The sequence below is a fragment of the Ochotona princeps genome, chromosome 1, assembly GCF_030435755.1.
Source record: "Ochotona princeps isolate mOchPri1 chromosome 1, mOchPri1.hap1, whole genome shotgun sequence".
Lineage (NCBI taxonomy): Eukaryota > Metazoa > Chordata > Mammalia > Lagomorpha > Ochotonidae > Ochotona > Ochotona princeps.
In genome coordinates, this window is record NC_080832.1 from 39,889,704 (window position 1) to 39,905,305 (window position 15,602).

The 15,602-nt window shown below is 34.0% G+C and overlaps 1 protein-coding gene across 1 annotated transcript in view; it reads left to right on the forward strand.

Annotated features, from left to right (window-relative positions):
* The window catches only part of TRDN (triadin), a 114,662-nt gene extending 105,409 nt beyond the window's left edge, over positions 1-9,253 (forward strand). The window contains exons 8-9 of the mRNA XM_004587308.3: positions 1,387-1,566; positions 8,519-9,253. Of these exons, the coding sequence (XP_004587365.2) occupies positions 1,387-1,566; positions 8,519-8,613 (275 nt within the window). The 3' untranslated portion in view covers positions 8,614-9,253. The remainder of the gene's footprint in view (positions 1-1,386; positions 1,567-8,518) is intronic.
* Positions 9,254-15,602: the final 6,349 nt, after the last annotated feature.

Consider the following 15,602-nt stretch of genomic DNA (forward strand, 5'->3'; position numbering starts at 1 on the left):
TTAAATTGCTGTCAATTTGACAAGTGGGAAAACATCTGATATACAATAAGAATAAAATGCATGTTTTAAATAAAATTCAGGCAAAGCGAAGCTAAGAGGAAGAAGTAGTTAAAACCACTAATAGAGGACCTGGCACGGTAGCCTAGTGGCTAACATCCTCACCTTGAATGCACCAGGATCCCAAATGGGTGCCGGTTCTAATCCCGGCAGCCCAGCTTCCCATCCAGCTCCCTGCTTGTGGCCTGGGAAAGCAGTCGAGGACGGCCCAAAGATTTGGGACCCTGAACCCGCGTGGGAAACCCGAAAGAGCTCCTGGCTCCCGGCTTCATATTGGCGCAGTACCAGCCGTTGCAGTCACTTGGGGAGTGAATCATTGGACAGAAGATCTTCCTCTCTGTCTCTCCTCCTCACTGTATATCTGACTTTGTGATAAAACAAAAATAAATCTTAAAGAAAAAATGCACATTGAAATGGCAAATGATGACTGACTACAATATACTATGGTGCCTCTTTTGCTGTTGTTTTTATAATAAATGATGTCCCTATAATAAGTAATATTCATAATGCAATGGACATTATAAATGTTTGCAGAATTGCATACTATATTACTATTATTGCTTTTGAAAAGTAATAGCATGAAAGACTGATTAATCTTTCCATTTACTCTACCAGATGCATATAGTATCAAATCACTATGTGTGTATATAATGTATAAACTGTAATACGTTAATTACATTCATGATACTCTAATTTCTAGCACTTTCTTCTTCTTCAGACATACTTCAGGTCTTACAAGCCCTGGGAGTCAGGATCTCAGTTCTTCACTCTCAGTATATTTAAGCCAAATAGTTACAGACTATACAACCAAGTTATCTTCTAATAGATTTAATTGCTTTATTTTTATTAGTCAATAACTGGGCAATTAATCATATATATGCATTCCTGATATTTACATTTTTGAAATAGTGTGTTGCATTTCTGCTTCTTGGATAATCCTGTGATTGTTCCGTTGTGGAATGAAATCCTCATATTATCTTTAAGAGATTAATTCCCTTAACTCTTGGATATGGAAACGGCCTTTCGTTGGACACGCTTGCATGTTCATCTCCTGCATGTTTTGAATGTCTCTGTGTTGACATGCTAAGATTCTGATTACTTTAAAATATTTTAACTTTTGAATTCTGAAAGATTCCCATCTTGCAAGTGAGCTATGATAGTTCAATATAGTTTTGCTTAAAAATACACAAATCTATAAAAATGGTCAAAAATACTTATGCCAAGAGCACTACTCATTTATTTTTTTTAAATATGCAGTAACCATTTGCAGATGAAGCATTATGTTTAGAAAAAAACTATAATAATCCAATTATTCCCGACTCCCTACAGAGGAGAAGAAAGCTAAAACTAGAGAAAAGACTGAAGAAAAGACCAAGAAGGAAGTGAAAGTTGGAAAACAGGAGAAAGCGAAGCAAACAGCTGCAAAAGCAAAAGAAGTGGAGAAAACACCACGATCGAAGGAGAAGGATGCCAAAGAAGCCGCAGCTGCTGCAAAACATGAACAGAAAGGTAAACATCCAGAGGAGGAGGAAGCTGGAGATCCTAAGAGAATAATGGGAAAGAGGCAGATGCAGAGGAATTAAAACTGCCTGAAGGTTAAGGTCAGAAATCAAATGGAGGTGAAAGGTGATCTATGTGCATATATATGCATATATACATACATTTTGTATATGTTTTTATATATGCAAAAACTCGAGGTACCACAAATTGGAAATTAATATTTCTTTATACGCATAGTAAAATGTGTTCGTACATCCGAAATATATCTTTTAAAATGTTTTTATGGGGATTTTTAGTTAGCATCTGGATTTATTCAGAGTCTAGATAAATACTGACTTTTTGATCTAAACAAATTCAAATAAGAAATGGAATAATGATTATATTTATCCTATGTGTACAAAAAGCAGTCTGGAAAGAATGATAGCATTCTCAAGAAGTTTCTGGGGGAAACAATATTAAAATGAAGTTCACATTATTATGAAAACTATCCAGACATTCTTGATTCCACTGAGGGAATACTTTGTTTAAAACATACATTAAATATTCACATTAATTTAAAAAGAAAAGACTATTGATAAAATAACTTGAGATTACTTACTAATTTCCATTGACTGTATATGGTTTCAGAACATGTACTTCTGGTGTATTGAGCCCCTCTTCACCACAGAAATGCCAGGCTTACATCCTGTTTTCTACAGAGCAGCATGTGAATGGGGGCAGAGTTTTAGCCAGAAGTTCTTTATGGAAGGTGCTAGGATGAACACGAAATTGGCAAACATTAAGAGGGGCCTGAAGGGCTCCTGTCTTGGCATAACAGGCAATGCTGCTGCAACATCTTACGTGGGTGGCAGTAGCAGACCTGGTTGCTGTGATTCTAATCCAGTACTTGATCATGTGTGAGGGAGAGAGCTTTAACAGGTGGCTGACCAGGACCTTGCATGCATGTGGAAGGTTCGAGGAACCTCCTGTCTCCAGGCTTCAGCCTGGATCAGCTTTGGCCATAGTGGTCATTTGGGGGGAGACAATCAATTCTCTCTGAAAGTTATTCAAATAAATCATTTTTTAAAAAATGAAACAAGTAGGAGGATGCCTGAGACATGTTCATAGCTTCTCATTTCACTCTCAATGTAAAATATTAGAGTTTGATCTGTGGTGATGATACTTATAAATTATATAATTTGCATATAATTTTAAATTATATACAATTTTCCTTTAGTGATAATCTTATCTCAGTGCCAAACTAAAAGAATCTAAAAGATTCTAAACTAAAAGATTCTAATAGATTCTGCTTCAAAAATCTTTAAAGCTCATTGAAGAGTAAGTTATTTGGATACTGAATCTGAAACTGTTTCCTTACTGTGAGTGATAAGATATGAAATTTGCAATACACTGTATTTTATTCATTCTTTGTTTGGTCTTTTTTACTTCAATTTAATTATTCATAAACTGTAATTTATAAGCACTTGTAAACTTTGCTTTGCAAGACAAGTAATACATGCTTTCAAAAAACATTTCAGAAAGGAAAGGAAAAATTAAAGTGGTGATCTGTTTTTAATTATTTCCCTTTTCTGATTCTCAGACATTTTAACTTAGATAAATTTCATTTAGTGCAGTGTAATCTTGTAAGAAATGAATGGAATTAAAAGTCTGGAGCACTAGGCGATTATGTTCTTTTGCAAAATTTAAAATTATTTGATCTTTAGAAGCATTATCATATAGAAATTATTTGGATAGAAAATGAACATAGTAAATAAACTGGAGATATTTTTAATAGAGTATTTTGGCATATAGGAAATTGTATATATATAATTATATAGATATAGATATAGATGTAGATTTAGATATAGATATAGGGGCTGAAACAATGGTGTACAGATCAAGCTCCCAGCATCACTGGCATCCCATAATTCATATCCCTGGCACTTCACTTGTAATCCAGCTTTCTGCTTGTTACCTGGAAAAGCAACTGAGGGTGGCTCAAGTTCCTGGGTCTCTGCACCCAAGTAGGAAACCCAGATAAAGTTCCTGGCTTCTGGCTTCAGACATTGGCTCAGTTGCAGGTATTGTGGCCACCTGGGGAGTGAATCAGCAGAAAGAATCTTTCTCCTTTAAATAAATCTGCCTTTCAAATAAAAAAAAAAGAAAAACACCTTAAACTGCATTTCTCAGATTTACCAATAGATCTACTTAGAGCTTAAAATGTTTCTGCATTTTAAGTTCTTCACTTAAAAGAGAAAAATAAACACATGGAAGCAATGGAAACATATCAAACATACTTTAATCTTTTATCCACAAATACAGTATGCCAAAATTTATTTCACTTTAAATTGAATGCTATAATACTTATTTAGCAACTAGAAATAGGAGCATATATTTTGAAGCTCATGTTTCAATCTTTGAGATTTCTGAGTTACATATTTTACATTGCCAAAACACATTTCTGTAAAATTTATTTTCCAGGTCACAATCACTATATTTTTTATGTCAGTAATTACATTTATTAAATAGCGTTATGTCATTTTTCACTTGCATTGTATGGTTCTTGATTTTAATGTGGAAAGCTACTATCTATTACAAACACATTCAAACATCACTTACATATAAAAATAAAACTATTGTTTTATCAGTTAAATAAATACTTTTAGTAAAACAAGGCTCCCTGTTGAGAACAAGTACCATCAATTAAATAAATCTTTCATTAAGTAAACATTCAAATGTTTGTCTCTAATGACTAGTAAGAGATATAAAAATGCAAATTTATTCTTTTATTAAGAAAAATATTCAAGAGCATTTGTTTATAAATACCTAATCACATCACGATTTCAACGAAAACGATAAATCAAGGCTTGGTAATTTAAAAAAAACCTAGTGTGTTATGAGAAGATTTTATAAAAAAAAAAAAAAAACAGTTACAGAGAAAGTAAGGGAGTCACATATCTTCCATCTGGTAGTTCACCACCAAAATGCCCACGAGTACCAGAGTCTGGCTAGGCCGTAGCTTGGAATCAGGAGCTTCAATGTGTCTCATAACGGGACACAGGAACCCGAGTCACAGACCATCTTCCTGGCACATTAGCCACAAAGTTGGGTCAGAAGTGGAGCAGCCAGGATTTGAATCAGCAAATACATGGGCTTCTGCCGTTACAGGCGGTTCTTAACCAGTTGTACAACACTAGGACCAAGAAAAACAATTTTGATTTTTGGAATGTTCTAGTGACGGCTTTGTAATTTTGTTGAATTAATTATCTTTTAGGCAAGAGATTGTCTAGTCACTTAGCAGATGTTTGATCTACCAAGTATGAGGTACTTTCATATAGATATTCAAGTAATTTTATTAATAAATAGAGCACACATCTATGTTAGTTACTGGGAAACAGATTTTTATATGGAGCACACAGTTTTTTTGAAGTTGCACATATAAAGGTTTTCAATGTGATTATTTGCTACTGTATTGATTAATTCCATTATTCTGTTGAACTACTGAGCATACAATTTTTGTGTATGTCACGCCTGTCAAATAAATTTACACATTTATCTATCATATAGCTTCCTGATAATGGACTAATCTACCCAAAGTACGACAAGAGAGGCTGGCATAATCAGATATTGCTTCTTAAATTTCCAAAATTTCTGATAGTCTCTAGACAGTGTGGAAGAAAGAAAAATCATATCCTAGCTTCTACACACTTTTCTCATTCTTTTTGTCTTTCTAATATTTCAACATCTGAGTCAAAAAAATGTATAGCTATTGTGATTCTGCAATTAGAACAACAGGCCCTGAGAGCCTCTTCCTCACTGTAGCTTTTGTTAACGCCCTTTCTGTCGATACCCTGTATCCAGAATACATTTTTTTTTCCTCTCAGCTGCACTGCACAAAAAAAGGCAGTAGCTGAGTGATAGCCATCACTGCTCCCTAAGGAACAGGAAAGAGACATAGAAAACCTGCATGTTGCCAAGAAAGGAGTTCCTGTGGGTAAAAAATACTCAGTGATGTTGGCGAAATATGAAATTCTCTCATGAAAATTACTGTCCTGTATCTGTGAAAATTGGAATAAGAAAATCCATGTTTTGTTCAGGATACATTTCCTGTACTAACATTTTTGTTGTTTTTGTTTTGCTTTTGGAAAAAAAAAAAGTCTACAAAATAACCATTTCAAATCAGGAAGGGTTGATTTTGCTTTGTTCTTTGATACATGAGGCAGACACCCTACGGACTCCCCAACAAACCCCCTTTGGAGTTCATTTATGCTGTTAGGATCAACTCTGAGCACATGTAACAATTGGTACTCTAACTTAAGAGTACCTCAAATTTCACAATATATTTTGGAAAAAAAATTCTTCTTGGATTCTTAGTGATATGTCAGTGCCATTCCATTATAGTCCAAAAGCACATCATTGAATGGTTAGAAACTCTAGTTTTTTTTAGCTGAAGTAGTCATTTTGTTAAGATTTATTTATTTTTATTGGAAAGTCAGATATACAGAGAGGAGGAGAGACAGAAAGGAAGATCTTCCGTCTGATGATTCACTCCCAAAGAGGCTGCTATGGCTGGAGCTGAGCCAATCCAAAGCCCGGAGCCAGGAACTTCTTCCGGATCTCCCATGCAGGTGCAGGAGCCCAAGGCTTTGGGCCGTCCTCGACTGCCTTCCCAGGCCACAAGCAGGGAGCTGAATGGGAAACTGGGCTGCCGGAAATAGAACGGGCGTCCATATGGGATCCCACACGTTCAAGGCAAGGACTTGAACCACTACGCTATCGCGCCGGGCCTGCTTAAGTTGTAATTTTATACTAAAAACAGTTCTTTGAATTCGGAAGTATTTTCCTTTCAAATTAGAAACCCATTCCAATGTTGGGAAATTAATTAAATGAATAATTTTGAATTAACAAAATATTGCATAATAGACACAAACATATTTTGGTAATCATCCGGTTTAGCAGACCAAAACATTTCATTACTGTATCAACATGCAGTGAAACAGAACACTGTGTCGAGTGAATTTTTCATTTAATTCTTGAGAGTATTCAACATTATATGTATTTAACGAACGCACCCCAACTTGAAGCAGAGAAAAAAATTTATTTAGGAGATTATGGAAATCTATCATATGATAAATAAACACTCCGTTCTAAACTTTCAATGTACATAGAAACAAAACTCCGCCCCTGCTGCCCCTTTGCTGCACAGAGTTTTAAACCAGTGGTAGTGATTCTGCAAACACCTCCATCAGATCTACCTGGGAAGTCTGTCACTTCTGCCTATTCTTTACCTATAGATCCATGGCATTTTACTCCATTGGATATTGGATAGAATATTGGATAGAATTATATTTCAACAAATTGCACCATCTTTCTGATGTTTAAGTTGCCATTTGAAAACCATCTTCAAATTATTGGGAGAAAAATCTAAGAAGAGTACAGTAACAGAGCTTCTGGAAGGAGAGGAACGAGTCTCCGTTTCAGAAAGCATTTCTTGGTCAAAGTTCACATTTTCCATTTAGGGAAAATGGATTTTTTATTTTGCTTTATTTTGCAGATTAATTTTTCATTCTACATTTTTTTCTCAAAAAAAAAAAAAAGATCTTTTCCTCAGGAAAGGGAAAGCAATATCTAAGTATATACTACTTATCTCTTATACTACGGGGTTCTAAAATCCTGGGAAAAGAAACCCCAGTTAGTACCCTCAGCACCATGAAAGTACAAACAAAAAACTGGCACGGGGAATGGAAAATTCCCCATCTCACTGGTGGGAAAAGTGTGCTCCAATATCATAAAGACCAAAATAGAAGAAATATCTAAGAATTTTTATGACTGTTCAGTTATTAAAAATCAGGTTTTAATGCAAAGATTATGTTTTTGCATCTACTGAATTAGTCACGTTTCTTTTTTCAAAGACATGGTAGAGCTTTGCAATGAACGTGAGTTACTCTACAAATACTGGTAAAACTCTACAAATGCGGTTTACAAGTATACTTGACTATGTATTTATGTGGTAAAATATTTTGTTATATCATGTTTGATATACCTAATTTGAAATAATTGTCTCATGTTGCATAAATTCAATAAACTTTCAGTTTTAAAGTCGCCTTTGGATTTTATGAGTTAATAAAATGATAATCCTCGCAATGTTAAAGTGTGAATCTTTTTGTACGAAATTTATTTCCTAATATGTGAACTTTCAATGAAGATATAGGAAAAACAAATTAATTTATTAAATAAATATTGCATTCTATTGGATTATAATGGATTGGATTGGATGGGATGGGACTGCTCTCAGGAGGCTCTACAGTTGTATCAGAATTTAGAATCGGAACAATGGCCTTACAGGAAAAGCCAGATCATCTCCTGAAATCATTTTTTACTAGGAGTCAAATGTGCAGATACTATGTTTCTTTTTGCTGGTTTTGTATACCATGTGCTAGTGAAGATCTGAAAACGATCTTACAAAGATTACTTCATTGATTATCTTAACTGTAGGATTACTCAGGACTATTACTCTGTTCTGCCTTGTTTATTCTTCTAATGAGAGCATTCCAGTCCCACATTCCCTAGGAAACTCTATAAAAACAAGCCCTCATGCTGTCTGCCTCACAACTTCATTTAGTCAGGCAGCAGAAGGGCTGCGAGGGAATGTTTGGTAAAACATTCCAAATTGGAAACAACTTTCTTTTGTAAAACTCTTCCTTCATTATTGAAGGGAAAATAACAGAATTTGCTTTGACAAAACTACTTTGATTTTTTTTTCCCTAAACAACCTCTATTACATTACCCCCCAAAGCACATGTTTCAAGCTTTGAGATTAATGCTATACCAAATAAAATCAACATTATATTTACTATGTATGCTTCCCCTAAAGAAAGTATTTACTTACATAGAATTTTTGTCTTGTTAAAGCATTTGTCTCAAGAATTAGGAAATTGCTAATGACAATTTTTAACTCTTTTTTTCCTTTCTACTCTGTCAGATCAGTATGCATTCTGTCGATATATGATTGACATGTTTGTCCATGGGGATTTAAGACCAGGTATTGAAAACAACTCTTGTAATTGTCTGCTTTAATAGTCTTTGTTTGTAAGATTGTTGGCTTTTTTATGCATTAAACTGTATTTTCATTTAAAAGTTGCATAATGCATGTGTAAATCTAGAATAAAAACAACAAAAGCTGAAGTAATAACTGGCATTAGGGCCTTTCATTTTACTTTCAATCGCTGCATGGCCTATTGCAAATTAAATCAGCTGTGAGCAAAAAACATGCTAATATTTATATATATATGCTAATATCTTTAATACTATCTTTGAGCAAAGCAGCGGATGATTTTATTTTTGATGAAAGTGGAAGAAGAGAACTATTCGATAAAAGTTATTCTTGTCTGGGTAATGAACAAAATTCACATTGATGTTCATCACAGTTTAAATGCTCATTTTTTCCCCAAACTTTTAGATCTTTTCTACTTAGCTACTTGAGAATTACTAAAGGAAGAGCCAACGATGGAGTTATGGCTACAGCAATGTATCTATAATCTCCCATGTCTTTAATTGAGACCTGGAGGATACTAGATATTTTTTATTAACATTTTAGTTCAGAATGAGTAACGTAATGACCTGGACTGTGATAATTATAACACACTTAAAATCCTAGAAAATCAGAAATTCATAAGAACTTGGTCATCTGGAAATTTTTGTAACCAGTTAAATTTCATTTTCCTTTCTACATTTTTAATGAATTAAAAAAGTGGGGATGAAAACTCAGAAATTTAGGAGTCATTTGACTGAAATAATTGCTGTTGAAATTTACATAATGCAGCACAGAAAATTCATATGGCAGCATTCAGAAAGGTAATGTGATATGACAGGAAAAGGATTTTGGACACAGTTGAAGCAATGATTTTCAATTGCATCCTTTTTTAACTTTGGAGTGCGACAAAATCACTGAATTCCACCTCAGTGTCAGTGTTTTCATATTTCAAACCAAGATTTCAGCAAGAATTTTACAGTGCTGACCAAGTATCTAAGGGATGCTCAACAGGTTATTATAAGGTCACTCTTTAATTCAGTCATTTAAAGCCAGTTTGATAATACACTTGATTTTAGGCAAATGGCCGAGAAGCAATAAAATCCAGTTGACTGTGGAACACCACACATGAGAGAGAATTAGGGTGTGGCATTTACTCCCAGACATTACTGTATGGGATAGTTAAGCCTACAACACTCACACTATAAATTCATTTGAAAGCAAAAGGTTTGCTGCTCAGTTTGTTCTACTGTGATGATTTAGACAGAACCCTTCTAAGTCCTTTCAGCTATTTATGTGCAACTGTTAATTCTGTGTGATATTGATCCATATTGTTACTGAGAACAGATTCAAAAAATGAAAAATATGTATTTTAAAAATTCCACTAATTTTAATGTTGAATTATCTAAGGAAAATATTATGTTCTTTTTGCCACTAAAATTTCTCATAACATTTATTAATAAGATCACAAGAAACAGAGTGTCAGGAATTATATGAGTCAGTGAACAATGTTAGTTGTTTAACAGCCACAATATTAATCATTAATTTCTGGATAATCTAAAGTAAATTAACATCATAAATAATAGCAAAACCATCCCTGCAAAGAGGATTTTATTTATGGCCATAGGGAGTGCGGCATTGAATATATCCAAAAAGTCAACGATTTCAGTTGCAAAAGAAGTAGTGCCCTCTACTCCTGAAAATAATCCCCCAATTCGATAGAATTTATTTTCTTTCACCTGTCCTTATTGATTATGATGAAAGTTTAAGGAATGAAAGGATATTTAGATCAGGATTTCTTGCCCAGGTGCTTGGAAGGAGGAAGCCTGAGAAAGGGGGGCTGTGTGGTGTGTCTGTTTTATCACTTAACAGCTGTATGACATTTCTCAATGTACTAAAGCAGCATTCAAGAATATTTGTCAGTGAAGCCAGGGATATAGTGGAGTAATGGAGCACTAAATGCATTTTTAGAAACAAGGAGTGAGAAATAAGGACTTCATCTGTGTGTGTACATTTAGATAAAATATTGACTCTGACAATTGGAAAATAAGTTCCTGCCAAGTTTAGTGCTCTATATGTATCTACTATTTAGAAAACATTTGTGCTTCCATCTGTTTCTGTTTAGAATTAGTGCAGCACCTGGCATTGTTTACCTGAAGTCCATTATTAATTATTGGCAATGAATTTGTAAAACTATGATTTTATATTTCCCTTGGAGACACAGCATTTCCTTCGAAAAATACTGTCACACTCTCAAAAGTAGACAACCTGAAGTTCAAAACAGAAACACCTTGTTGATGAAATGTGCAGACAGCCAATCTTGCTTATTAAATCCCCATTTCTACTTTTTAGCCCATAAAATTAAACACTTTTGAGATGTCTTCAAACTTTTTAAAGTAATATTTCATCCATACACCTGAAGATGAGTTAAATTGCTCTTTCTGATGTCTGTTGAAAATTGAAGGGTGTGGTGCAACAGCCTAGGGCTAAATTCTCACCTTGAGTGCACCAGAATCCTATACGGACGTTGGTTCATGCTCCAGATGCCCTACTTTCCATCCAGCTCCTGCTTGTGGCTTGGGAATGCAGTAGAGGATGACCCAACCTCTTGGGACCCCGCACCTATGTGAGAGCCTGGAGGAGGCTCCTGGTTCCTGGTTTCAGATGGGCTCGGCTCTGGCTGTTGCTGTCACTTGGGGAGTAAATTAGCAGATGGAAGATCTTTCTGTCTCTCTTCCTCTCTATAAATCTGTCTTTCCAATAAAACATAATAACAGTAATAAACAAATCTTCATAAAAAGAAAATTGGAAATATTTGATACACTATTGTAAATAGTAAACTGTGTCTTAGTTGTAAGATTCGTCATAAGCTATTTTAAACTGAGAAGAGATGCCTTTGTTTTATCAAAATAAAATTACACTGTACTGGTGCACTCTGTTAAACTAAAAATTAAGGAAATTCTTAGTTAACCTAAGAAGTGAACAGGTACTCAGGATTGTCCCTATGGGAAACAAGAGTAAACATGTATCAGCATTTTGTAATTGTTGCATATTAGGAACCTGGAGGATCTCCCCTCCACAAAAATACTGGCTGCTGCCTTTAATGATCTGAAAGATAGCTTGATTGTGTGACTGATGCACATTTATTAAGTGTGTTTTAATGCCCTATTTACTGCCCATGGGGACGAGAAACAGAGACAAAAATAGAGATGATAGAGTTCCAAAGACATGGCTGCCTTATATCTGTCACAAAACTGTAAACTCTGATTTTTCCTCTACAGCTGAAAATCATCTACCTTTCATTTTCCACGATAGGTTTACTCAGTCTGATCAAGACAGAAATCTGCAACATTGTCAATTCTTAATTTATGGTGTTTTTCATTTCCTTAGAAATTGATAATATAGAAGGCAAAGTTGAATTCTTTAGATTTATCTATTTTAAGCTTCCAGTAATCCCTATTCCTTTTTTATCCTTAAATCTGTGTGTGTGTGTGTGTGTGTGTGTGTGTGTGTGTGTGTTTAAAGCAGCAGTGGCAGCTATGCAAATAAGATAACACATTTGGTAGACAGAATGTAGATGAGCTCTCACGGTCTTGCTTGACATTTTCATATTCCTCTTGATCAGATGCTTCCTGGGATTAATGAATCCTGTGGATTTCTGAGCAGTCATCCAAACTCTAGAAACCTGGCTCCGAGGCCTCGTTACATTCACTGTAGATAAAGAAACTAATTTCAATGTCCAGGACAAGGACCAGGGGTAGTGTGCTTTTCTGGTGATTTTAGTGTTTTTTTCCAGCTTTTATCTTTCTGGCCATTATGATTAAAGCTTCATAGAGTTTTTCCCTTAAAAGTCATCTTGCCATTAAAATTCCAGCAACTGTCCAACTTTCACTTAACCCCACAGTTTATGTTAAGGTAATTTAATCCATTTTTGGTGTCACTTGTTCTCTTAAAGTTGTGGCTACACACTTATCAGAATCTTCTCTGACTATAGCAAGGTTCCCCTCCCCCTCACCAACTATATTCTAATCCATGAGTCCTAAGTTTGTATCTGGGAAAAACTCGAGGAATAAATTCATACTATCATTTTTCTCCTTCTTTTTAACTTTAGTGGTGCTTAACTATATTTTTGGTTTAATACCACTTAGAAGAGATCAAATTAATTACACCTTAGCTATGAATATTTAAACATCGAATCTAGCATATTATAGAACTCATTTAGATCTGCAAAAGTGATTAGGTGAAATTCAGCCATGTTTACATATCACAAAAATTTTAGTTCAAGATAAGCATAGTTACATAAACATATCTTACCTTAGATCCTAAACACCAAATTGTTTTTCCATAACAAAAACTTTGAGACTTTCATGTTTCAAAAAAAGAGATATTATGGAATATTAGTCATTGTATACCTAAGATAATTTGGTAAGTAAGAAACACAAATTCAGAAAATGTCCATGTTAATTTTAGGATACCAGGATAAAACAGTATGTCAAGTGATCATCTACACTTTTCAATTGTTTTTAAGATTACCTCAATATTTTTATTGGAGCAAGAACAAAGGAATTGTGACAAAATGAAATAACATACAAAAGCAGAAATTTTAGATATTCTTTTTGCACATTCTCAGGAGAAAAATAGATGCGTACATGCTTTCAGGAACATAGACAAGAAAGGGCAATTTGCTCATTAACTTTCATCTAGGAGATTGCTCTTCATCCTGCTTGTGACTGTTGATTCCAGATTTCAAACATATTTTTTTAGATGTCTGCATATTCTCCCTTATGTGTCTTCTAGAACTTGTCTGATCATTGTGTAATTCTTGAGTTTTGAAAATCATCTCTGGCTCATAGATTTGCTGAAAAGAAAATGTCATCATTTTCATTCTATTTGAAAAATAACATCTTTTGACATTTATACATATCACTATTGTTAACTTATTTATTTTTATTTATACATTGTCTATTTCTTTTTCTATACTGTTGGCCTTTATTCAGTATTTGTGCACTTTAAAACCCTACAGTTTGGCACATTTTTAAATGAAAAAAGCACTACCGGAAATGCATTTAACAAAATGGGAAGCACTAGGCTCTTGTGATAAAATACAGCATGACAAAGTCTTTCCTGTTAAATGGCTAGCTAAATGAAGAATGCCATGGCTAGCTAAATAAAAATGTCATCTCTTTTCTTCCCCTTAAAATGTACTGTTTCCTTCATTGCTTCATGCATTTGAAATGCCATTGTCTTCAAAGATTCATAGTCTGAGATTTCATATGTTCAATCAATTTCAATTTCACTCTAATCATCAGTCTAGCACACTGCTGTATCTTCTTGCATTCATCTTCAGATTCATGGAGTAATTGTGAAATATCTTCCTTTGTCATCTTCTTTCTCTTTGCAGTTGTTGTTGGAAAGTAAAATTTCTGAATTGCAAATAGTGCTTAATAGCTTGATTGTCATATGACTTAAATACATACACATTAAGCTACAAAAGACAATTTTAATGTTAATAGCATGAAATAATGGCAAATTTTCACATATTTATGTATTTCTTGACTTGAAGATTGCATGTGAATATATAAATATATATTCAGACATTCCATGGTTCCTATAAATATGTCCAATTTTTATGACTTAGAGAGTTTAAAAATACATGATCAAAATGGTGTCTTGAAGCTTCACTTATACTTTCTTGAATGATTATATAATGTTTTTGTCAGTTCAACATGAAACCTGAGTAAGGATACAGTAATGATGACATACAATATATTATGTTTTTAAATGATTTTATTCTTCAACATCATTGTGAAGAGTGATGAACAATAATGAAATATTTCCTAAGTTGATAAAATGGAAATTGCTTGACAGAAAAATAATGAAGGCATAATAGTTTGCCTAGACTTTTCAAATGTCCCAGTGATGTCAAATGGTAATTATAAAACGCAATGTGTATTATTCAATTAAAACATAGATTTTCCCTTCAATCCTTGAAATAGCTACAAGTGAAAAAACTGTGAAACATTATTTCCTTCAAATAGAATATCTTAAAAAGAGATAAAAAGAGGAAGGAAGGAAGAAAGGAACGAAAGAAGAAAATGAGGAAGAGAGGAAAATAAGGAGAAAGGAAGGTGAGAGAAAGGCAGGCTTCAACACATTGGCTGAAATCAACCTTGAGAATTTACTGAGAATCCCTGGAGAACATGCAACCTTGGTGGCTTCATAGGCTAGCTTAAAATATTTCTCTGTTTTAATTATTTTGAATCTCTGTTTCTTTATAATGTAAGGTGGCTTCTTACGCTTGTTAAAAATAAGTGCATGAAATAATGTATGGACTTTTTCTCCTTCTCCATTTTGTGCTTTTTACCTGTATTGTTTTTCCAAAAAGATAGTATTTTTATTGTGAAAGAGCAGAGATCATCTTATGAAAGGCATGACAATTAAAATAGAACTTATGCATTGGTAGGATGTGTCTATGTAAAACTGACAATGAAGACATACAACGCAAAAATGCAATTGTATGCAAAGTGCATCTTTTGTGAATGCAAGTTGCTGAGCATTTATTTTCTGCCAGAATACTGAAATATCTTCCAAACCTAATAAAATCTTGAGAGAATAACATTACTCTTTACTCTTTTATGGATGACATATGGAGTTTCGAAGTATTTAATTGATTTATCCAGGTCTTTTGACACACTAAAGATTCAAATGTAAGGTTATCTTTCTGAAATCCTGATGTCTAACACCAAATCTTCTGGCCATGCCAAGGCAGGAAGCTACAAGTAGTCCACTTCAGTTGGTTCTCAGTGAATCTAGAAAGAGAAAGAAGATTATAAATCTTCCATGAACTAGCTCAAAGTGAACGCAATTCACTTTAATTCTAAAAGTCCAAGGAAGGGAAGTGAAGTTTGATCTCTCAAAGGGCAATAGAGACTGTTTGAATTATTGTAAAAAAAAAAAAAAAAAAGACAAAACAAACAAACCAAAAACAACAACAAAAAAACAAAAAAACTAAACACCAAAAACTAAAAATTTCCAT